This window comes from Doryrhamphus excisus, linkage group LG14 (assembly GCF_037039965.1).
Source record: "Doryrhamphus excisus strain RoL-2023G ecotype Guam linkage group LG14, RoL_Dexc_Guam_v1.1, whole genome shotgun sequence".
Taxonomy (NCBI): Eukaryota; Metazoa; Chordata; class Actinopteri; order Syngnathiformes; family Syngnathidae; genus Doryrhamphus; species Doryrhamphus excisus.
Window position 1 is genome coordinate 4,595,158 of NC_136370.1, and position 24,917 is coordinate 4,620,074.

At 39.7% G+C, this 24,917-nt stretch overlaps 2 protein-coding genes across 5 annotated transcripts; both read right to left on the reverse strand.

Annotated features, from left to right (window-relative positions):
• Positions 1-657: 657 nt before the first annotated feature.
• On the reverse strand, positions 658-4,115 carry odf3l2a (outer dense fiber of sperm tails 3-like 2a). Its single transcript, XM_058090783.2, has 5 exons — positions 4,011-4,115; positions 3,775-3,885; positions 1,737-1,859; positions 1,528-1,669; positions 658-1,003 (listed from the first exon to the last, which is right to left on the reverse strand). The coding sequence occupies exons 1-5, from the start codon at positions 4,060-4,062 to the stop codon at positions 658-660; spliced, it is 774 nt and encodes a 257-aa protein (XP_057946766.2). The 5' UTR covers positions 4,063-4,115.
• Positions 4,116-6,237: 2,122 nt separating this feature from the next.
• On the reverse strand, positions 6,238-24,582 carry crlf1a (cytokine receptor-like factor 1a). 4 transcript variants are annotated; one of them, XM_058091068.2, is made up of 9 exons: positions 24,306-24,582; positions 20,573-20,845; positions 18,775-18,904; positions 16,779-16,948; positions 9,971-10,128; positions 9,100-9,174; positions 8,901-8,994; positions 7,822-8,006; positions 6,238-7,552 (listed from the first exon to the last, which is right to left on the reverse strand). In XM_058091068.2, the coding sequence occupies exons 1-9, from the start codon at positions 24,376-24,378 to the stop codon at positions 7,487-7,489; spliced, it is 1,224 nt and encodes a 407-aa protein (XP_057947051.2). In that variant the 5' UTR covers positions 24,379-24,582; the 3' UTR covers positions 6,238-7,486. The 4 variants fall into 4 exon arrangements, with proteins under 4 accessions (XP_057947051.2, XP_057947053.2, XP_078652308.1 ...); XM_058091070.2 differs by having other exon boundaries at positions 6,238-7,725; positions 7,818-8,006; XM_078796182.1 differs by having other exon boundaries at positions 6,238-7,745; positions 7,818-8,006.
• Positions 24,583-24,917: the final 335 nt, after the last annotated feature.

A 24,917-nucleotide genomic window follows, 5' to 3' on the forward strand; every position in this document is an offset into this window, starting at 1 on the left:
GTTGGTTCTTCTGTTGCAGGCATGTGTTTGGCCAGCTATGTGGGGCGGGTTGAGCATGACCTGTGAACCAGGAAGTGCGGGAATCGGTGTGTGTGCTGCGCTCTGGTGGTGGAAGTGTGAAAAATAAAGTTGACTGGAAGCAGCCGTTCACCGTGTTCTTTTTTGGGATTGAAATCCTTAAGCAAAGATTGATTTAAGCTGCTTTTGTATCGATATAAGCAGACCACATTGGCTGGCGGGAGATGAAAAGGGCATCGTAGTAACCGGATTATCATAATAACCGGGTATTGTACTAACGGAACTAATTACATCATAAAATACTAGAAATTTGCCGGGAAATGAAAATAGTATCGTAATAAGCAGTAATTCGTTATAACCGATATCGATATAACGAGACTTTACTGTATTTTAGTTAGCTCATTCTATGCTTGGAAATGCTTAACTTGAATTGGCAAGAATCCGTACAATTTGATGAAATATGTTTTTTTCTTACTAATAATAGGCTGTATTCAACCACAAAAGAGTGATCATTTATTATTTATTATACAGAGTGAGGGTGCAATGTCCAAACCACAATGTAGCGTGGGACGACTGTATGCGTCTTATCGACAAGGTCATATATATGATATGACAACATAGCCAGAGGTGTCCCAAAAGTCAGTCAAGGATGTCCAAGATAAGCGGCGTGACAAACTCAGAGTGCCTGACCCCCATGGTGAAAGAGGGGGCCCTACGAAGGTGCCCATTGAACCTCTCTGGGCAGTAGGAGCCCGGGCCCGGCGTCGCCATGGAGTAATTAGGTCTTTTAGTCCTGCTCTGCATGGAGAAGGAGGGCTGGCGCTGGAGGTAAACATCCGGGTTGGTGCTCTTGTACTTGTTCGGCCCGGGGCTCTTGGCCAGGTCCTCAGAGGGGGCGCCCACTTTCCTGCGGGCTGACATGCTGTAGCTGACGCTGGACGCCCTGTGGGGGACCTGACTGCCCAGCAGGTTGGGGAGCACGTAGCTGATGGCATGAACAATCCAGAAAAAAACATGTAGCTCTCTGTAGGGCTGGTGGTTCTCAATTATTTTGTCACGTTTATGCATCACCCGATTTGAAATGCTATTTTTTGTTTGAATTGTTTTCTGCATATAAAACTATCACGGTAAAACTCTAAGAACATGTTTTGTGTTCATAGTTTTAGCTCCCTGGAACACATTCATTGGATTTACTTGATTTCTTATGGAAGAAATTGATCCGGTTAGCATCCATTTTGGTTTGGAATTAATGACACTAACTAAGGTTCCACTGTATGTGTCAAAATTTTAGCTAGCTAGCCAACGCTTCATGGAAAATAGATTTTTCTCGATCGCATCTGTAAGATGTAAAAAGTTTAATTAAAACTTATACTGTTTCTGGCATCCTGGGGCAGAGTCCTTCCCTGCCCCTAACAGCAGAGAAAGAACCAGGAGAAACAGGAAGTCACATAAAACCTTGCTAATGCTATCTTCTGATTCCATTCCGAACTCTTAACAGTCAACCCTCACCTGTTGGGTGCTGGTACAGCATCCACAGTTCGATACCGTGTACGAGCGCCGATCGTGTAAGCCGGCGGTTTCTGGTGAGCATTTAGAGGCGGAGCCTTCTCAGGACTGTAAGCCCCGGGCCCCGGAGTCTGGAAGTCACTGCCTGCGACAACGTAGTTAGCATCCAACCAAATATGTTGTTTTCCGGTTATTGTGCGGTACAACATTACCTTTAGCGACAATGCGTCTCCCTCTGCCCAACATGGAGTAAGATGGCGTGTCCATTCGGCCAAATCGTGTCACCTTGGCGTCGACGTGGTACCTTGGTCCTGGACTGGAATCCACAGAAACCACTACACGGCACAAAGTAAGTCACTCCACATGTTAAAACTAACAATTGACATTTTTCAAAAATATATAGCATTACAGCAACAGAACACTAATGTCATGCTTTTTCAGTAATGTCACAAATGTAAACAAATCAACGTGTATTTAACGGTAGCATTACAATGACATGACACCTCCTTGAAATGTGCCAAACATTAAAAATGTTAGCGCCATCTTGTATATGTTTTGATATTGTTAGCTTAACATAAAGGTCCTATTTTGTAAATGTACAGGAGTATGACGTAAACAATGTTTATAACGTTAGCATGATTGAACATTGAATTTGCTAAAGAAACACCTGAAAAATATCATAAACATTCAAACCGTTGTGTGTTGGTTTTGGGGTATGTATCGTAAGCTTGACTTAGCATCTTTTGATAGTTGACGTTAATAACATGTTAATAACAACACGAAACCTATGCAAAGTAACAACACGAATGTGTCCATTAATAACAATATATGTATTAAATGCAAAAAAGATCCTTTGTATAGAATGTCAACAATAGCATGACTCGATATTTTTCGAAAACGTACTAAGAGTTGTGTCCGGTGATCTAACGAGTGAGTTGAACTTGACAATGAAAACAAAACCAGCTGGCGTAACTTATCTTGGAAACATATACAGTACGATAAAACTCTTTATTTTTCATAAATGAATGTATCGGATGTAATGTTAGACTGACTTTTTTTGAAGTAAGGATATTTAACATTAACCAGATTTGAGTGACATTTAGGGTAATTATTTTCAACGTTAAAACTTTGTCAAGTTACATACTATATTTATTTTAAAGCAAAATTAGCGTTAATCGACATTTTTCGGGAATGTATTAAACATTAACAGCCGTGTCCCATGATATTTGTGTAGATGTACGTATGTGTCACAAAAACAAAAACGAGTGACCTGACATCTTGGATTTGACTTTCAAAACGATAAAACATGGTGTAACTCATCTTGAAAACATACAATAAAACTGTTGTAACATTTCTGGTAAATGAATGTATCAGAAGGAACGTTAGCCTGACTTGACATCTTTTGAAGAAAGTATTTCACGTTAATCAGACTGGAGTGACATTTAAGGGGGATTTTTTTTAATTTTATCGTAAAGCAACATTAGCGTTACTCTTATCTTCCAGCACTGTATTAAATGTTGACAGTCGTGCCCTGTGATATTTGTGTAAATGCATGTGACTTAACTTCTTGGAATTTGACATTCAAAATGATCAAACATGACGTAACTCCTTTTTGAAACATATATGAAAAACTGCATATGATATTTTTCGTAAATGAATGTATCGGAAGGTTGGAGTGATACTTACGATAATTATTTTGAATGTTAAATCTTTGTCAAGTTACATGTATTGATTGTAACATTAGCTTATTTGATATCTTTCCGAAATATATTAAACGTTAACAGTCGTGCACAGTGATATTTGTGCAAATGCATGTGTCGAAAAAAAACAAGTAATTTGACTTCTTGGAATTTGACATTCAAAATGATAAAACGTGATGTAACTCATCATGGAAACATATATGATAAAAAAAATAACAAATAACTCACCTTGAAAAAATATACGATAAAACTGTTTTTTTGTAAATGAATGTATCGGAAGTAGTGTAACATTAACTTGACTTGGAATTTAATGTTCAAAACGCTAAAACGTAGCAGGCCGCCTCTTGGAAATATACACGATAAAACTGCTGTGTGGCATTTTTCGCAACATTAGTCTGACTTGACACGTATTTATCGTAAGACATAAGCCTTACTGGATATCTCGGAAATCTACTTATTTAACGTGAATGTTAGATCAACAGTGGGGTCAGTGGGACAGTATTCGTAAGTATTTGTTGTATTAGTTGATACTTTCCGCCACGAGACTCACGAGCGCTGCTGGTGCGGCTGTGGAAGGTGTAGGCGGGGCTGCTGGGCTTGGTGACGTCATGGTTGATGTAGCCCACAGTTGGCGGCAGAGCGTAGCGTCCCGGACCCGGTCCTATTGTGGAGAGACCACGAGCCATGACATAGCACGTAGATTATTCCCACGTGGTGCATTTAACAGCACACACACACACACACACACACACACACACTGTATTTCATATATATACATATACTAACCTCTCTCTCTGGCTGAGATTATCGGCCGTCTCTTCACAATCACCTCTTCCATAATACTCCCACTTTCTTCTTCTTTTCTTCTGTCAGCTCGGACACTTCCTTGTGTGTGCCCATCACCCCCCCTCCCCCGGGGATCAATTATACATGACATACTGGAGGTGGGAAGTAACACAATCTTGTCCGACCTGGACTCAAAGGACAATAAAAGTTGTCAGCGGTGGATGGAACAATAAAGCTATGTTGAAGTTTGAAAGAGAGTTGCGTTAGTCGTGCTTGTGTATAAAATATAAAATAATGTTTAATGTGGAAGAATTTGTGCAGGGTTTGGTTACGCTTGTTTTCTGTAACTAACACACACCATTAAAAATGGAAGAAGTTCCCATGGTCTTTTGTTACAGGCGGTGATGACATGATAATGCTGACCAGCTCACACTGGTCACTGCTTTTTTTACTTTTATGTTTATTGTATAGTCATGGTAATGGTAATGGTAATGGTAATGGTAATGGTAATGGTAATGGTAATGGTAATGGTAATGGTAATGGTAATGGTAATGGTAATGGTAATCGGAATGGTTTTATTTCATTTGAACATGCATCAGATTACAATTGAGTGCATCCCATAATCAGTTCACAGTTCCACATGTCCAAAAGGAGTAGGAAGAAGCAACGCTTATTAAATCCTACCCCTCCATCTGGTACTTTTACAATCACTAACTGTTACATTTGTTCACTTCCTGCCTTTCTGATATAATTTAATTTGTTTTTTTTTGTTTGTTTTTTTAAATTTTCATTTATTTTTTGTCCCGTACCAAAGTAGGAGGTGATATGAGCATCCAATGCCATAATGGGTACCATAGTAAGTGTCAATATAGTGATATATATAGCACATCATGACTGGTTCAAGACTCTTCATCCTTGTATTTAGCAAACATCAACTGCTTGTATTGTTTCTTGAATTGGCTCATCGTTGTGCATTGTTTGAGGTCCTTACTCAATCCATTCCATAGTTTGATTCCACATACTGAAATGCTATGGCTAGCATAACGTAGTCCTAGCATAGAAGTGTTTCAAATGTACTTCTTCCCTGAGATCATATTTCTCCTCTCTTGTAGAGAAGTATTGGATGACATTTTTAGCTAATTGGTTATTTTTAGCCTTATGCATTATTTTAGCTGTTTGAAGATGAACTATATCAGCAAGTTTAAGTATTTGTGATTTTAGAAATAAGGAGTTAGTATGTTCTCTGTAGGCGGCATTATGAATTATCCTTAATGACCTTTTTTGCAGTACATTTTGAAGGATTTCATATATGTTTGTCTCCTATTTTTTGTGTCTCATGCAAGTGTGTCTCCTATTTCTTGTGTCTCACTCATATAACTATGCACTACATTTAATCAAGTAGAACCAAGCAGCCTTGGGCAAATCACAGGACACATAATCGCTTTTAAGCACATACAGTTCCGGAACTCTCCTACACATCCACAATTTTGACTAACAACAGATAACGGGGGAGCATGACGTCGGCAGCCATGGCCTGTCGATAACAGCTGGCTCCACCGCTCCACCGCTCCACCCCGCCCGCCCTGCGTTAGTGAGAAGACATCGGTCGAGGAAAGGAGGGGGGCCACCTGTGATACGCCAGAGATCTACCGACATTTCTTAGCCGGGCATAATAAAAGCCGGGCAGGGACAGTTAGCTGTACTCATTTGTTCTGACCTGTAAGTAAAGCCTACATCTCTGCAGGTGTTAGGGGAAGACTTATGGGCCCGGAGCTCCGTGTAATCTGACTGGTCTGAGAGTAAACCATATAACTGACAGGTTTGTTGTCATCTCTTGCCTCCAACACGACACCCACAGGAATCACTGACCTAAGAACAGGAGGTCAAATTCCAACAATTTAGCGAGTGAAGATTGCTTTTATAGTTATTAGCCCATATTTCCACACAATAAGTAAGATATGGTAGAACCAGAGAGCAATAAAGAGTGTGGAGTGATTTCTGATTGAGAACAAATTTTGCTTTGTTCAATATTGAAATATTTCTGGCCACCTTATGTTGTATATTTGTAATATGAGGTTTCCAGCTCATATTTTCATCTATTGTGATCCCCAGAAATGTATTTTCCTTCACCCTTTCAATGTCCACACCGTCTATTTGTATTTGCTGGTGCGTGTCCTTTCTGCTGTTACCAAACAGCATGATTTTAGTTTTACTTAGGTTCAAGGACAATCTATTATCATCAAACCATCTTTTTAGTGGGACCATTTCTTCTCTGACCTTTCTAATGATTTCGTCTGTACTCCCCCCAGAACAAAAAGCAGTGGTATCATCCGCAAATAATACCAGCTTTAAGTCTTTCGTAACTTTGGAGATATCATTGATGTACAAGTTGAACAGTTTTGGCCCCACTATTGACCCCTGGGGTATGATTACTATTATTTTTATTTTATTCTATATTTTTATAGTTATATAATTACTGGTATTTTTTGCATTTAAAAATAATTTCTATTTTTATTTCGTGAATTACACACTTGTTTACCAGGATTTCAACCCGTTTTTATTTTATTGCTGATAACTCATCTTATGTTTTACTAGTACCACTACTAGTGTTTTATTTTACACTGTCTGCTAGGTTTTTAATATTTATGAATTACTATGTGGATTATTGTCCAATCTACTCTTTATTTTTTTGTTTGTAATTTAAATTCCAAACTGAACATAATTAAAATTATTCAGTAATGACATTTTTATATTTAAAAGTTTGTTTATCTTGTCAATTTATTTTATTATACATACATATTATATAGTTTGAATGTTGTTTTATTATTTATTATTGTAGTATTAGATTAGTTTATTTTCTAAACTGATTTTTCCAATTTATTGTAATTTATGAACACAATAAAATTGGCTTGTTCATCTGGGTAAATTAAAAATATTGTATTTTATTTATTATAACTCTTCTTAAAAGAATTTTTATTTTCTAATTTTAATTTTCCAAGTTTTCCCATTTTTATTTTTTTCTTTTATTATTTTATTATCATTATTTCTGTTTCTTGTTATTTTCTTTTTTGCATGCGACACATTTTCATTTATTTTGTAACAAAACACACACACACTAGGTCACTACCATGTTCAGTCATTAATATTTATTTAGCTAGCTAAACATAACTTAGGAAATAAAACATAACTTTATACATATTTTAAATACAGCGGTATGATTCGGTAGAAAAATAAAAAGCAGGCAATGATTTGTCAGGGCATGGCATTGTGGCCTAAATCAGTTTGGCACATGGAAACACACTGGATGGACGATGACACTGGTTGCATTGACAGGGAGTGACCACTAGGTGGTGCCTTGGAGCTGCAGGATGTAAGAAAGTGTTTTCCTGCTGTCAGCCAGTGTCCAAACCTCCATCCAATTCCTTGATTATTCGTCCTCTTGTCTCGTCAGTCCCCTTGCAAGCTTTCCATGCAAGTCAGTGCTCATGTGGACGGGGGTGGGAGACACCACTAAAAAAGGAAGGCTTAACTCTGGATGTCCTCTGCAGGAACAAAAAAATGTCTTTTTGTAATTTTACCAGCACATCCAAATCACATCCACAAACCACACTATGTTCCTTTATTCTGGGATTTCTGCTTTTGGGCTCGTAAAAAAAAAACAAAAAAAGGAAAAAATAGACAGCAGCATGTGCTACGATTTATCCCCTTGGAGAACCTAAATGAAAAGGACAGAATCTGTTACAAATTAGCCTTTAGCAAGGGTGAGCGGGTACGTGTGTGTGCGCGCTCCGTAAGAGTGATGCTTACCTACCTGGTTGCGTGCTTTGTGCGACTTCTGCATGAGCACCCTCCACTGGTCGTACAGCTTCATGGACATGCTGCTGCAGCCGTAGGCGTGTTTGCGCACCCAACCGAAGAACTGCTTCAGCTCCCGCCGCAGCGTCGAGTTGGAGTCGCCGCTCGATTTGGAGTCGCAGGAGCCCGACATGAGACGCTCTGCACAATCAGAACACACCAAAAAAACAACATTGTGGGGGACGGTGGCTCGAGTAAACAGACGGACGAACATCACAAACCAACGAGCGTAAAAACAATACAACATGGATGACAGTGATTTTATTTGGCCCACATTTTTCTTTGACTTGGCTTCAACATGGCTGTGATTTCACGTTTGTTTTCTTTGTATCCCTCTGGAATCCACAGTTGGATTTACAACACATTTCCCTCTTTTTTCAATGTATTGAATTACTATGGGGGGCTCGGCCATCTCTGTGTGGAGTTTGCATGTTCTCCCCGTGCATGCGTGGGTTTTCTCCGGGTACTCCGGTTTCCTCCCACATTCCAAAAACATGCTAGGTTAATTGGCCACTCCAAATTGTCCATAGGTATGAATGTGAGTGTGAATGGTTGTTTGTCTATATGTGCCGCGACCAGTCCAGGGTGTACCCCGCCTCTCGCCCCAAGACAGCTGGGATAGGATCCAGCACCCCCGCGACCCTTGTGAGGAAAAGTGGTAGAAAATGAATGAATGAATTACGATGTAGTTTTTTCTTATCTAATCACGTTTTTGCTTAGTAGTAGTAGTAGTAGAAGCAGCGTAATCACGAAACACCAACCCCCCGACAGCACAATGCAGGAGATGCCAGCTGGGATACATTGTAATAATATATAAATATTTTATTTTATTTATTTTACTTTTTGTAATTTAAAAGAAAATATTTCAAAAGAGTTTGAGTTGGCTGTGATATGGGGTTGATTTGGCAGTGTTTATATATAAATATATACATATATATATATATATATATTCATTCATTCATTTTCTAGCACTTACCCTCAAGAGAGTTGCGTTCTTAATTTTGATTTCATCGCCAATTTTGTGTGCATGCTCACCGCTGTGAGGCGTGGATGCGGCGGTGGGATGGCTCCACTCGCTCCAGATTCCAGCTTTGCGAGACCCGTAGATGCCCACCGGATTACACCGGACCTGGAAGGGGATAAAAATCAGCATCATGTAAGACACCAAGCACCAATGTTAATAATACTAACAGTGCTAACAATATTACAATGTTAATAATATGACAACACGTACCTGCACAAAGTACACAGTTCCAGGTCTGAGTCCCGCCAGCCTGCAAGATGTCTGATTACCAACATCATCCATCACCTGCAGGTCAGTGGAGAATAAACAGGATTAATAAGAAGAAGAACAAGAAAAGAAAACATAAAGGCTTCAATCAGGCATCCACCACAAATATGTTTGTATGTCTGGTGGCTCCTGATCAGCGTGTTTATGGAAACATTCCTGCTATTTATCAGTGCGGAGAAGAGCGTGCAGATGGAGACAAATCAGTCACATGTGCCAGGCGATTAAAGCAAGAGTAAATAAACAGAAGATGAAGAAATAATGTAGTGTGCCATCCTTGGACGTGTAATGATGATCATGACAGGAAGGAGCCCGCATGGCCACATTGAAGACATTAAGAGCTGCATCTGTGCAGACTCGCTTAGGTTAGCTTCATGTGAGGCCGTTTTCATCACCAGGGTATTCATTCACGCAATAAAATGCAATACTGGCAACAGACCACTAGATGGTGCTACGGTGGAAGAAGTTACTTGTTATGCATGCTTTTAGTAAATACATTTAGTGGTGCTTTTAGAGTGCTGTCTTAGTATCAGCTTATGTGACTTCCTTCCTGTTACTGCCGACTTTCCCTGTCCTTTATCTGTTGTTTTGGGGCAGCTGATAAATTAGTGATTTTGCTGAGCTTATTCCTTTAATGAGGCAATTATATATATATTTGCTTATTTATAATATTAATCATTTCTGATTTTCTGATTACAATTGTCATTTTAATGTAAATGTATGTGTTTAGTATATTTTATATTATTATTTACATATATTTAGTTCATTTTTACATGTAACTTTTGCATCCCTATCAACACATAGTCCTGCTTTATACCTTCCAGTCCTGGCTGTCCTCCAGTCTGTAGCGGATCTGGTACTTGGCCTGAAAGAGGAAGTCTTTGAGCGCAGGCGGGGCCTCCCAGCGAACGCTCAGCTGGTCCTCCAACTGCCCAACACGACTCACTGTCACACCTGATGGAGGGTCCGTGGTCACTGTAGGAGGATGACAACATAAAGAATGAATACCAGGTATATTTACTCAAAAACTGCATGTGGATTTCTCTTGGAGATTAATTAAAGTATCTATATACTCTATATACAGTGGTGTGAAAAAGTGTTTGCCCCCTTCTTTGAGCATCAAATTACGACATAACTGAGCAGAAGGTGCAGTTTTAAAGTTTGAAACTTTTATTATTACGGGAGAAAAACATGTGTGCATTAAAACAACCTAAGTGAGATTAATTGCAGTCTGTCAGTCTGAAAAAGGTTATAAAGCCATTTCTGTTCTATTACCCCCAAGAGTGCAGCGAGGACGCATCCAAGAGGTCACAAAAGACCCCACAACAATATCCAAAGAACTGCAGGCCTCCCTTTCCTCGGTTAAGGTCAGTGTTCATGACTCCACCAGAAGAAAGACACTGGGCTAAAAATGGCTTGCATGGCAGAATTCCAAACCAAAACCACTGCTGAACAAAAAGAACATTAAGGCTTGTCTCAATTTTGCCAGAAAACATCTTGATGATCCCTAAAACCTTTGGCAAAATACTCTGTAACACCGCATTTCAAAAAAGAACAGTAAAATATGGTGGTGGCAGTGTGACGGTGTGGGGATGTTTTGCTGCTTCAGGACCATCTGTTGGTGACCTCAAGCTGAAAGCAACTTGGGTTGTGCAGCAGGACAATGATCCAAAACACACCAGCAAGTCCACCTCTGAATGGCTGAAGAAAAACCAAATGAAGACTTTGGAGTGGCCTAGTCCAAGTCTTCACCTGAATCCTATTGAGATGCTGTGGCATGACCTTAAAAAGGCTTCATGCTGGAAAAGCCTCCAATGTGGCTGAATGACAACAATTCTGCAAAGATGAGTGGGCCAAAATTCCTCTACAGCGCTGTAAGAGACTCATTGCAAGTTATCACAAACGCTTGATTGCAGTTGTTGCCGCTAAAAGTGGCCCAACCAGTTATTAGCTTTAGGAGGAACTCACTTTTTCACACCACTGTCTGTAAAATGAGTAAATAGGCTTTGCTACACATCTTAAAATAAAGCTTTGAGTTCTACCAACTATCCATCCGTGAGCTTCAGAGGTAGGAGATTGCTTCATTGCTGTTCCACAGGACTATAATGTTATAATGTTATGCTAGCATTGCTAATGCAAAAATGGGAGGAAAAAAGCCAAAGACCAAAGCTGATACAAATAATAGACGTTGTCACGTACGTATATCACAAAGCTGAGATGGAGTTTTTTCTTGAAATATACATATATATATATGTATAACATTTCTTATCAAATCTTTACAAAATATAAAAGTGGCCCTTGCATCCTTTCTATTTTGGACATGAACCTGTTGTATGTGATGTATGGCATCCATTACTTTGGACAAGAAGTACAGTCTAAATGAAAAAAAGTGGCTTAAGTGGAGAAGGGGTGAAAAATACTATAATACGGTGGAATTTAATGTAAAAAACTACAGTCAGGTGTGGCTTTTTCCCGCATCTGAATGCAATGAGTCTGATTTCTAAAAGCGGTAAACCGACTCCTTGAAAAATCTAGCCTTGCTAATGAAGGGTAACGAGTTAGGTTTGAAAGCATTAGCATCTATTTGGACGTTCCCTTTGGTCGGTGCCAAAGAAAATAAAGCCCTGCCGGTTGCTGTACCGAACACTCAAAACAGACAATCAAACAGGTCAGCTGCTGCCACACACAAAAACTCTTATCCCGGCTACCATAAGCATGTCCGTTCAAATTCCATGTGGAAATTGGAGCTGCTGTTTAGCTGAGCGCACCTTGAGAGAAGTCATTATGAAAGAATGTGTGTTACGGTAATGAACACATTTATTTCTTCTCCTTACAAGAAGCTGCTGATCTTTCTGTCGTCGGCCAGATGGTCCAGATCAAGCGAGAGCCATCCTAGCTTCGGGGGCTGCCTCGTTTATGTTAGCGGCTGGAGAAATCAAGTCCATTTCCGACTGGTGGGCTTGATGTCTTTATCCGAAGAAAAAACACCAAGCCTCGCGGGGGTTTGCGGTTTTCCGACGTCTCAGCCGTGGCTTTTTAAAATTTCACCATCAGCGACCTTTTTTGACAAGCCGACCGTTAGTTTCACTTCCCTCGCCTTTTGTTTGGGGTTTGCTTTTGTCAGCCCCAACCGTTAAGAAAACACGACGACCTCCAGGGGGCCGATGGGAAAGAGTCCGCCCGCAAAGGGAAAGACTTGACATAAAGTATTTGTGTGGGATTGGCTGGGATTTAACAAGTGGAAAGTCAAACAAACTGGGGAAGATTGAAAACAACGACTTACTATGAGAGGAGAAATATTAAACCATAAGCTTCAACGTATGTCTTCTGTTGACATTATCTCCTGAGGATTTGGTGGAAACGAGTACAAAAAGGTCAAGAAACATCAACTCGTTCAATCCCGGACGTTTGTGTTCCTGGACTATGTGATGCTACATGATGCAAGTTTAAAGTTGGAATTTGGGCCATAGTTTGCCCACCCCTGCCACAGATGATTAGTGGTTGGTTCTGATACATATACATATACATATACATATACATATACATATACATATACATATACATATACATATACATATACATATACATATACATATACATATACATATACATATACATATACATATACATATACATATACATATCACTGTTTTCCAAAGTCATAACTGATGTGTGAATATCTTGTTTGGCCTAAAACACAAAGAAGGTCTGCTTTCATGGATTTCGGCTTCTTCCTCGTTACGGAGTCGCCACAGCGCATCTTTTGAGTCGCATACTGTTGAATAAGAAAATGAAAACATATTCACATGTGACAGGATGAAAATGGGAGGATATTTGCATATTTTAATCAAACTAATAATGAATTGATGACCAAAATAATTTTTCATTAACTGGGTCATCGATGATGGCACGGCGGTCAAGTAGTTAGCGCACAGACCTCACAGCTAGGAGACCAGGGTTCAATTTCACCCTCGGGCATATCTGTGTGGAGTTTGCATGTTCTCCCCGTGCATGCGTGGGTTTTCTCCGGGTACTCCGGTTTCCTCCCACATTCCAAAAACATGCTAGGTTAATTGGCCACTCCAAATTGTCCATAGGTATGAATGTGAGTGTGAATGGTTGTTTGTCTATATGTGCCCTGTGATTGGCTGGCCACCAGTCCAGGGTGTACCCCGCCTCTCGCCCAAAGACAGCTGAGATAGGCTCCAGCACCCCCGCGACCCTCGGGAGGAAAAAGCGGTAGAAAATGAATGAATGGGTCATCGATTAACCATCGATTAATTCATTAATTGTTGCAGCCCTACTCTGGTTAATTAAATAGTTGTATTAACTCATTCAATCCCAGACATTTTTCAAAAAGCCGTCCCTCTCTGTACCAGACATTTTTGATCATTTTGTCAGATTTTTCAAGGTGGTGTTCTAGATGAGACTTTCATCTTTCATGAGAAAAGAAAAGTTTGTTTCTACCTTTTTCTGTCCTTTAGTAATCAGCAGTAGAACATAGAGAAGTTTCAGCATCGATTTGTTTTCTATGCCGCTTATCCTCACTGGGGACATGGGGGTATGCTGGAGCCTATCCCAGAGGCGGGGTACACCCTGGACTGGTGGCCAGCCAGGGCATATATAGACAACAACCACTCACATTCATACCTATGGACAGTTTGGAGTTGTAATTATTATTAGTCGCCATATATAGTTACAACATAAACAACACAAAAGGGCTGTTTTTTGCACAAATATAAAACCATCAATTATTTACAATTTTCACATTAGCAACGAAACTGTACGCGTTTCCCTTTAATGCCTAACCTCCTTCCCGCAACACGGCCCCTAGCCTTTTCACTTCCTGGTTGTGCACAACGCTCGCTTAAAGGGCAAATATGCACTTCTGCCCCCTTGTGGCCGTGTTTTTGGCTTAACACGAGACACTTAACACTGTGCTCTCTTACTGTGGAGTTGCATCATCGCCTCTTTGTGCCTTTAATGCAAAAAAACGTAAATGCAAATCAGCGGTTGGGTTGAACAAATGTAAAGATATGTTTTTGATAGCTAGCAAAGAGAGCGTTCAGGAACACTCAACATTCCTCTTTTTAATCCTCTCTAAGAAGCTTGCCGGGACTCCAACATGTTGCCTTTTAAAGCCTTGTTCTGGAGACTCCTGGTTAGCTTATCTTGGTGGCGTTAGCCGTGAATACACCAGCACGGGCAAAGCTCGGGGGCAACCGCTTCAATGCATCAAACTCTTCTTTTCGTGTAGCTGGAATGTTCCAGACTGAACTACTAATCGCCCTGCGAGCCCACTGCAGACCCCCGAGGCTCATCGGTGTCGGACTTGAAGCGGACCCACCAAGAGACCACCATATCAAGTTTCAGAGGCACATCAAGCGTCCATCAAACCGTAATCCCTTTCCGGTTGGCTAATGCATGCGTACACACCTGTGTACACCCCCTGCCCCCGGGGCAGGGCGGTGCGGGGCTTAGTGAGAGTATGGAAAGCAGTGTAGGCAGCGTGTAGGCGACTTCGTAAGACTTTTGTTTTGTTTCCGTCGGGTTGCCCCGGACGCTCTTTTCATAGAGCGGGTCGTTAAAAACACATAAAAACCGGCGGCTGCGTCATACGCCGTGAGTCACGCACATCCACGGGCGCTGTTGAAGGTGGGAACACCTTCAGATGGACGCATTCCACCGTGGCAAAGGGAGGGGGGGTCCACGTTGTCCTCGTAGTCCTCCCAGGCCTGACCCGACTTGTGCTGGAGTCTTCCCCCAGAGATGACGCAACACACTGGGATTGAGCCAGCCTTTTTATCTCCGTTGCCAGCACGCTGACTCTTACTGTACATGATTGACTTTCTTTACTTTTGGCTCTTATTTTTCACTAAGAGGAAGTTGAATTCAGTTCACCTCAGAGTATACGGATTCAAATTCAAGAAATGATGTGAAATATTCATTAAAATACTGTAGAACACAGTAATAATAACACGTGTCATATTGCTATTATTAAATGGATACATATTAACTGATTATTTGTACTACTACTACTACTAGACACCACCACATTGCAACGCCTCATAAAAATACAAATGGACGAGAAAGCTAAAAAAAAACAGCAAAAAATTTTACAAGAATAAAGTCAAACTATTATGTGAAAAAAGTCACAATATTACAAGAATAACATGGCGATATTATTAGAAAAATGCTCCAGGAGCATAAAGTTTAAATATTAAAGCAAAAATTAATAAAATTAAGCAAATATTAATTAATTAATTAATCAATTTCTGTTCCGATAATACAAATATTATGGCAATAAAGTCATAATTAAAGGAACCAAATTTACAAGAAGAAATAGTAGTAGTTGGAAAATAAAATAAAAAACAGCAGAAATGGAAAAAAAGAATAACTATAGAATAAGGAATAAAATGGTAATATTATGAGAAAAAATATTGTAATTTTTGTCCTTCAACATCATTTTGTGTTCAATTGTGTTGTCATGGACAAATATTTAAATTTGATTTGATTATTTTGTCATTAATTCATTTAATTATGTGCATGCATATCTTTATTAGTGCTTACAAACAACTCAATCTTAACTTTTATGTACTAAATATCTGGATTACTTTGAAAAGTAGCATTGATTTATGTATCTGTTTTTTGTCATTTCTAAAATGACTTCTTAATAAACAGTGGTTGTTATTATTATGAGTCATTTTGTTGGTACATTTAACCTAATTTGTCACTGAATAAAGCACATTAACTGATTATATTATTAACGATGATATGCTCCCCAGTTCCCTCAGTAACAAATGTTCCTGGTGTTAGCCAGAAAGCTTAGAAGCTGAACATAGGTGTCCAATGTGCAGCCTGGGGGCCATTTGTGGCCCGCTGCATATTTTAAAAATACCATTTTAACCAAAAAAACTCCCAAAAAATTTACAAATCAGTGGTCATTTTACAAGAATAAATACTAAATAATGTCATTTTAGCTGCATAAATATGAAATATGATGAAAACAAACAAAAAACCTTTGGAAAATCAGCTTATAATGTGCTGACAAAAATGTCAAAATATTATGGAAATAATAACATAAAAAAAACATTTACATAAAGACATTTGAAATAGTTGGGGGGGAAAAAGAGCACAAAAGGAAAAATAACTGTAAATTTGTCAGAATAAAGTCAAAATATTCATAGAAAAAGGTTGTATTGCGACGAGAGAAAAAAAGCTGCACATTCATGAGAATAAAGTAATATTAAAAATATACAGTAATGTCATTTTAAGAGAAGTTGTACTGTTATGAGTAGAGGGAAACTTGTAATAAGTTAAGTCATAATATTATGAAAAGGAACTTTCTGAAGCTTATTTAAAAAGGAAGTTTACAACAACAGAAAAATGGGTATAAAAATAGCAAAGCGAGACGTCTTTTCACCTTCATGAATTTTTTTTTTCTTGGAATAAATCTAACTTGGCATATCTACATGTGCTGCTTTATCAAAGTGGCAATTACATGCTTTCATTTTTATTTTGGACGCCCCAGACTTAGAAGTTGGAAGCCATTGTCCTCCATCGCAGCCCGAGGCGTACCCGACACCAGGATCAAAGCGGGGTCAGAGGTCGCCGGTCTTACTCACCCACGTCTAGAATGTCCAGCGTGATGACATCCGAGGCGGCCTGGCCCAGCTGATTGGTGGCCTCCACCCAGATCTCGTAGGGGGTGAAGAGGTGCAGGTCTCGAGTGATGCTGCATGAGTACGGCTGAGCGTGAGTGTAATCCTCGCACTCTTTCTCCTTGCCGTACCACCTGTACAGACGCACAACACACTCTGAACATGTAATTGACTTTTATGACATCCTTATTTATACAACACGTGAGAGCAGTAAGACGCTAGGCTGGCACACCTCAAGGCACCCTAGTAAACATTCATTTCCTTTTTAAATGTATTTTTTTTATTGCTTAAAGCTTGCAAATAAGGTTTACATGCCAACTGAAAGGCATTTTATGAAAAGTCCTTCTAATTTACTTTACTTTAATTACTTTACTTTAAAAAAACTTTACTTTTACTCTAATCTACTTTACTTTATAAAGGTGATGTTCCGCCTTTCTTTGAGTCTTTTATCATATTTTAAATAGTTTCATTTCATCAATTGTAATTTAATGGAGTAATGGAATAATCATGCTTCACAAAAAATAAAAACTAAGGCTGTCAATCGATTCAAATATTTGATCGCGATTGATCACATTTTGTCCATAGTTAACTCAGAATTAATCACACTTAACAAAACAGTTCAGTCAACAAGCATATTTTTATGTTACTATTTTTCTTTATTATTAACATATTAGCTCACAAACTAATTAACTCGCTCACAAACAAATACAAAAAATGTGAGCGAGTGAGACCTCTCACATTGACACTAACATTATTTTTGATTACAGTGTCAGTTTATTTGTTTATTTATGATGGTTTTAAATTGTAAATGTTTGTGAGTAAAAAAAAAAACTAAGAACATTCATAAATGATTATTATTAAAGATTTGCCTCGATGCACCTTTCCTTCATGAAATGTACAAATGAAAATAACTCAAACATAAATAACATAATAATATATTATATGTATAATAATACATGTGTGGGTTTTTTCCGGGTACTCCGGTTTCCTCCCCCATTCCAAAAACATGCTAGGTTAATTGGCCACTCCAAATTGTCCATAGGTATGAATGTGAGTGTGAATGGTTGTTTGTCTATATGTGCCCTGTGATTGGCTGGCCACCAGTCCAGGGTGTACCCCGCCTCTCGCCCAAAGACAGCTGGGATAGGCTCCAGCACCCCCTGCGACCCTTGTGAGGATAAGCGGTAGAAAATGAATGAATGTATAATAATGTGAATGCGACAGAATTTAATTATATTAAATATTCAATAAAATAATTTAATAATATCAAAAAATGATTACATTATTAAAAATATCAACCATTCACACTTGTTTTTTAATGCCAGATAATTATCGGACATCCCTTGTAAATACAACGTTATAATTACAACTCCAAATTGTCCATAGGTATGAATGTGAGTGTGAATGGTTGTTTGTCTATATATGCCCTGTGATTGGCTGGCGACCAGTCCAGGGTGTACCCCGCCTCTGGGATAGGCTCCAGCATACCCCCATGACATACATACATAATATAAAATATAAATAAGAATCATAATAACTACATAAATAAAGATCTGCTAAAACCGCCTGTGTATCTAGAGGTTGTTTTATATTTATATATTTATTTTTTATATATAGAAATCACAAAACTTACAAAAGTTATAGGAATAAAAAAAAACAATCATTAAACATGTTTGTTACCATTCATCAATACAATACAGTTATACAAATGACGAATAACATTTTGTCCTCTAAATAAACATCCATATCTACTTTTTATTTTCCTCCCATTGCTGTCATTATCAGCTAGCAAACTACTTGAGCCTGAATGAACAGCGCCTCTGCTGGCTGCAGCCAAGTAATGCGCTTCATGTTGCCTCGGTTTATTCCAAACTGCATTATTCCACACAATGGACTCCTTATTTGAATCAGGTAACCAGCATGTACACAGTTGAATATGTAGAGTATACGGGTTTCTCACCTGAGTTTGTACTTGAGCAAGTACTGTGTGCTAATGCTGGTCTCTCCCTTTCCTCCAGGAGCCCAGCTGCACGTCAGGTCTTTGGTGTTCCGAGACCAGCAGGTCAAATTGACTGGCTTCTCTGGCGGCACTACAGAACGGACAGAAGAGAGCAGGAAAAGAGTGGGAAAAGATAAGTAGAGAGGATTCCAAGTGACCCGTGTTATTCCTTTGACTCGCACGCCAGTGATGTGCCGAACAAAATGGTGGGCTTTTTTTTCCTTTATTTGGTAAGCAGGCTTTAGTGTGCAATCAGAGCTCACATCCCTGCCAACATCTCCGGGAACATAAGGTTCTGAACACTGGAGGCACACGCAGATCAGGATCCACGCTGCCTCTGCTCCTGGGTTTGTACATTCTGGTCTTTCTATCTCTGTGCGGCACCACTCCTAACTTCCCAACTTCACCACCACTTTGCAGGGACATTTTGCCGACTGATGTATGCTGTGCATGGCTTCTAACTGCGTGAAAGGTGGCGTGCTAATGATGATTACATCCTAGTGACCCCATTGTGGTGCAGGTTGTGTTTTAGCTGGAAAGGAACGTAGTGTGGTAAGTATCAATCAACTATTTCTATGTACAGTATTATTATTATTGAAAACACCCAAGCAGACTTTACAATGGGTAAAATATATGAATTATTACATGCCAAGAAAATCTAATTGCTATGTGTAATTGCTTTTTATATTCATGTCCTTATTTATTTATTTATCATTTATTCAGCATTATATTTTTAAGTAGACTTTACAATCATTCAAAAATACACTACACACAAACTACACATAAGGCAAATAAAAAAAACTATTAATAAATGTAAAGATGTATTTTATTTATTAATAATTTATTTATCATTACATTTTACAGAAATATTAATTATTACACAGCAAGAATTTTTTGTCATATTTGTATGTATTTGTTATTTTAAATATATTTTAAAATATATTTTAAATAATTTTAAAACACCCAACAGACTTGACAATGGTTAAAAAAAATAGTGTTACACACCAACAAAATTCAAAATCTACATTTAGATATCCTATTATGAAAAATTCTAATGTCAAGTTTTCACATATTTTTAAAAGCAAATCTTGGCAGGTATGAAAAACAATGTATGTCTTAAGCAGTGGCACATTATAGTAAAAAAAGAACCTACGCGGGGTCGCTGTATGGGACCTTTAGCGTCCTGCACCCACACCTTCTACTGAGCCTCCCTCCTGATACCAAGAAATGATTTGAAGCAGAAAAAGTGTCTTCAAGCACCCTCAAATCGAAACGAGAGGACAAATCTGGTGTACAATGGCGGTCAAAGAGCCAACTGAGGAGGCACATTTTTGAGTGGAGGAGGAATTTAAGGCTTGGTTTCTCGTATTCAGGCTGCAATTGACAAGAGCGCTGTAAAAAGTGTTTACGGGCCGGCTCGCATGTACGTATGATAACTGCAGGGCCTTATAAGCAGAAATGTGTGTGAAGTGTCAGACTGATGCCCTGTGAGTGATAGTGCGAGTAATGGACCACACAGGCGCTCAAAGCGTCACATGAGCGACACACACACACACACAAACACACACACACACACGGAGGCCCTCGCTTCGGAGGCAGGAGCACTAAAAGTTAAATTACGGCCACGAGTGTGCAGGGACACTGCCCACTGCTTCCTCCCTTTTTATTCCCACTTCCTTTCCACTCCTCTCCTCAACTTTATTAGCCTCTAATTCCAAAATGGGACCACACGTGTTGGAGGATTTCAAGACAAACTCACTTCCAACGTAGATGCAGGAGCCAGCCAGGATGTGACCCTTGTGGTTGTGGCACACCAGGTTGTCGCCGGACGTCTGCCTGGAGGCGTTGAGGCCGCTCAGCGTCACGCTCAGGTTGGTGGCGCTCAACACTCGGTACGTGGAGGCGGGCAGCTGCTGACCGTTCAACGTCCAGTACAGCGAGCTGGCGTGGATGCCGAGGTCGGGGTGCACCCAGCAGGAGGCCGTCAGGTTAGAGCCCATGCGGAGGACGGGGTCCTGGGGGTAGATGACGGCTACCTCGGGGGGAAGGGAGGGTGTGATGAGAAATACAGTAGGTCAGGGCTTTCACTCATTTTTAGTTTTACATGCTGAAGTCATTTTTATTTGCATTATTTTTGATACTTTTATTGAACTCATTTACTTTTATAATTTTTGTTTAAGTCATTTTTATTTAAATACATTTTTATTATTTTTCACACATTTGTTTAACTTATTTCATATACTTTTTTACACTTTATTTAAGTAATATTTATTTATTTTTTCACACTTTTATTTAAGTTGTTTTTATTTTTATACATTAGCCCTCTAGACATGAAATAACACCCCTATAGTCACCTTACATTTGTATAACCCAATATAGTAGATATATTCTGAGAAAATCAGACATATTAGACATGAATAACAATAATAATAGTTTTTTTCTGGAGATTGACTCCCTGCAGTATGGTCTCATCGCAATGTATTGTAACGGTGGTTTTAAATGGCTTGATTATTATTATTATTATTATTATTATTATTAGTATTGTACCTTGTGATCTAATCTGTTGTTTCACAGAACAATTACTGACACCTAGCGGTCAGTGTAGAATACTACATTCACAATTACAATGATTTTCTGCCCTGTATTTGTATTTTAGTTCATTTAGTTAGCCATTTTTATGCTTGAATATGCTTATTTTACAATTTGCAATACAATTTATAGTATTCAGCAATCCACCATTCATTCATTTTGGAAAAAACAGCGATCAAGGAGTGATGTTTGGACCGCAATGTAGTGAGGGACGACTGGGGGACTGAAGGACAAAGTTTTGTGAGCTTGCTCTTTTTATTCTGACAAAAACAAAGAATGATATTTTTAAGAGGTCTCAATAGCAAATAATTGAATTCTATTCATCAATATTTAATGAAAAACATCTCCAAATTTTGTGAGTTTTCATTTTTAATTACAGTGATTTATTAACTCATTTGCTACCAAAGACATCTTTTACATTTTTTTGTGCAAGAGGCACAAAGAGGTGATGGTGCAACTCCCCAATACAAGATATGATGTGTGGTGCAGCCCTGCATCTTTCCCATTGAACTCCAAAACAACCATTTTTTGTGTTGTTTATGTTGTTTCTACATTTTGGCAGAATGCATATGGGTAACTTCTGTTTATTTGGAGAAATATGACATTTTCCCAAAGGCCAACAGGACACATAAAAGTTGAAAATGTGCTGAGAATCTGAGCGACACTAAAAACTAATAGCGTCTGGGTTTATGATCGCCGGCGATAAAAAGTTCCACCTGAAACTGTTAGCCGCAACGCCTATAAAGGTTACAGTCATTCATCACAACAGCAGTAATGACCAATTAGCGTCTTGTAATAAACAACAGGAAGCGACTGACTGTGTCTATTGTCTTCTCCTCCTTCATAGCGGCCTTTAAAGCAGGAGTGACTAACAGGAGAGTGCTTCTCTCCACCATAAAAAAATCCACCTACTTAAGCGAGGAAACACATAAGTTTGATTTATTAAAGTTATACTGCGCGCGCCGCTGAACATTCTCTGAGACCCGAGCTAATGATGTCACTGTTTTGATGTGGTTCGTAAAAAAAAAAAAAAAGAAAACTCTCTCTCTGTCTGTCTTTTCCCCGCATGTGTTAAAGGAATTATGGCCTGCACACTTGTTGAAAGTCAGCCTCCCGGGAGCTGCTGCAGGGATTGGAGGCATATATACTTCAGCAGGGGCAGCTCGTCAATAAGGAGGCCCGTCAAGTGGGCGCGTAAGTGGCATTAGGATTTTCACTGGGTCCTAATCCAGTCCAGCACTTACGTAAGACCCCTTGGAGGCCGGGAAAAAGTACATTGTTGCACTTTTAGGGACACCCTCAACGGTACTTTGTACTTTACTACCCTTGACGCTTGCCTGTTTTAGACCTTTTTGCCTTGGGAGAAGGTACAGTTACACGCTGGGAAAGAGTTCCTCTTCTCAATTCAACTGAAATTTCAACCAAAAATTTCAAACATGGCACCCATGCTCTTGCAGTTTTTCAAAAAGTAGTTCATAAATTATTATTAGTCAAAACCCAGGCGTACATAAGCAAATTGTACATATTGCCCCAAATGAGCATTTTCAATCCTAAAAATGGCTAAATGAACGGATATACATATGTACTGTTGTTTAATATCTGCGTTAGCATGATTAGCAGTGTGGATAGTGCCAAAAAACTGGCGTGAGTTGTGGCTGACAGCAGCTTCTGTGTGAACGTTCAATGTGCCGTTGCAGTAGTACTTTTACTGCACTACACTCACCGCTAGGCGTCAGGAACGTTACGTCCATGAGACAGTAGCCAACCAAGTATCCTGTCTTATTTATTTATTTTCAATTGTCAACTTTATTGGCTAATACAAGTTTACACTTGTATTAGTATACTGTATTAATATATACAGTAGAAGGTCAATCCCACTTCAACTCCGTCAACCTCTGCTATGTGAACCACTACACCACCAATGGCCTAATATTATGTTAGTACATGATATGTTATTGTAAGTTTGGGCATGTGGACTTAAAAACATCCATCAAAGACGCACCACTTCAAAACAAATGCCCCAAAGGACCAAAACAAAAAACTACAAGCACATCCCCATGCTATGTACCGTACATAAAGAAATCGACTGGAGCCCTCACGGCGAATTAATGTCCTCAGTTGGACGAAGTACAGGACTTCAAGGTAGCTCCGGAACCAACATGGTACAAGTATGACCTCTAGCTTCATGAATATCGGGTCTGAAAGTAGAACCTTTGTGGGGTGCCACCCCAATGATCAGCCTGCATGCCCCCAGGTGGGCGTATCCAAAACAATTTGCTGTCAAAACCAGAGTCCCTCAGCACAAAGGACCCCCAAAAGGTACAGGTAAGTACACTCATCTTTAAGGGTAGCACCCTGGTGACTATTTAGACCGTAAAAGTCATTTTTCCTCGATGAGTTTTGACTAAAATGAATAATGTTTCTCAAAGGACAAATTATTGGACTTCCTAGTAGCCAAAAAGGTGCATGTATATCTGCGTGCCCCGGGGTGGGCGTATGGAAAAACAGGGAGTCCATTACTGTCTCTCAACCTCTGCAGTATGACTAATTAATGGTCTTCCAAGTAGGTGAAGACCCCACAGCAGTACAGCTATTTCCCCACGCTGGATACTACCCCAGTGACAAGATATTGGCGCCCCCAAGGTCAAACGGTGTCTCCAGTTGGACTCATGACTCATGGACTCCAAGGTATAGCTCCAGAGCCAAAACGGTACAAGCATGTCCCCAACGGGAGAACCTTTGGGGGTACCAGCTTCTAAAGGTACTATGATGTCATTTCTTACTTGGGTACTCGTATCTTAAGAGCATGATTAGTATTAAATCTATTGTGGACAACCGCCACGCAGAGTTCGGAGACATTTGAAGAGCAAAAAGCCACTCATCTCCGTCCATGTGCAACTTACGTGTGGGCAAGGACAACACGGCAGCAGAGTGCAGCACCAGGAGAAGCCAGCACATATCTATGACCACTTTCATGTCTTTATCCTTTTTCTCGCTCCCTTTCTTGTGGCCTTGCTTCGCCTCCACGCGATCCCGCTGCTGTCCTTTGGCGCAAAAAGAACGCACAAGTGCGCACAAGATCAAAGTGTCTTGAAAGTTAGCAGACGTCCTGCTCCCTCGTCTGTCCTCTTCGTCTTGTTGCTTCTTCCTGCAGCTTAAATCATACACAAGTTCATACTTTTAAGCCCCGCCTCCAGCTCTCCCTCCTCCTCCTCCTCCTCCTCCTCCTCCTCTCCTCTCACTAATTTCCCCTCTTTACTCCGTCCTTCCCGTCCTTTCCTTGTTACCTCTTCCTCCAAACACCCCACCTCCTTTTATTGATGATTATGGAGAGAGTCAGACTTCCAATGAAAATGCCCCGTCACTTTCCAGGATGTGGCATTACACCCGCAAGTCATAACATTAGGCACACCTGCACAATCTCATCTAAAACCAACATGACATCATGGCCACATGATGGGGTCAACCAGGGTACACCTTCTCGCCTATGTGAAAATTGGGGTGGGGGGGGGATC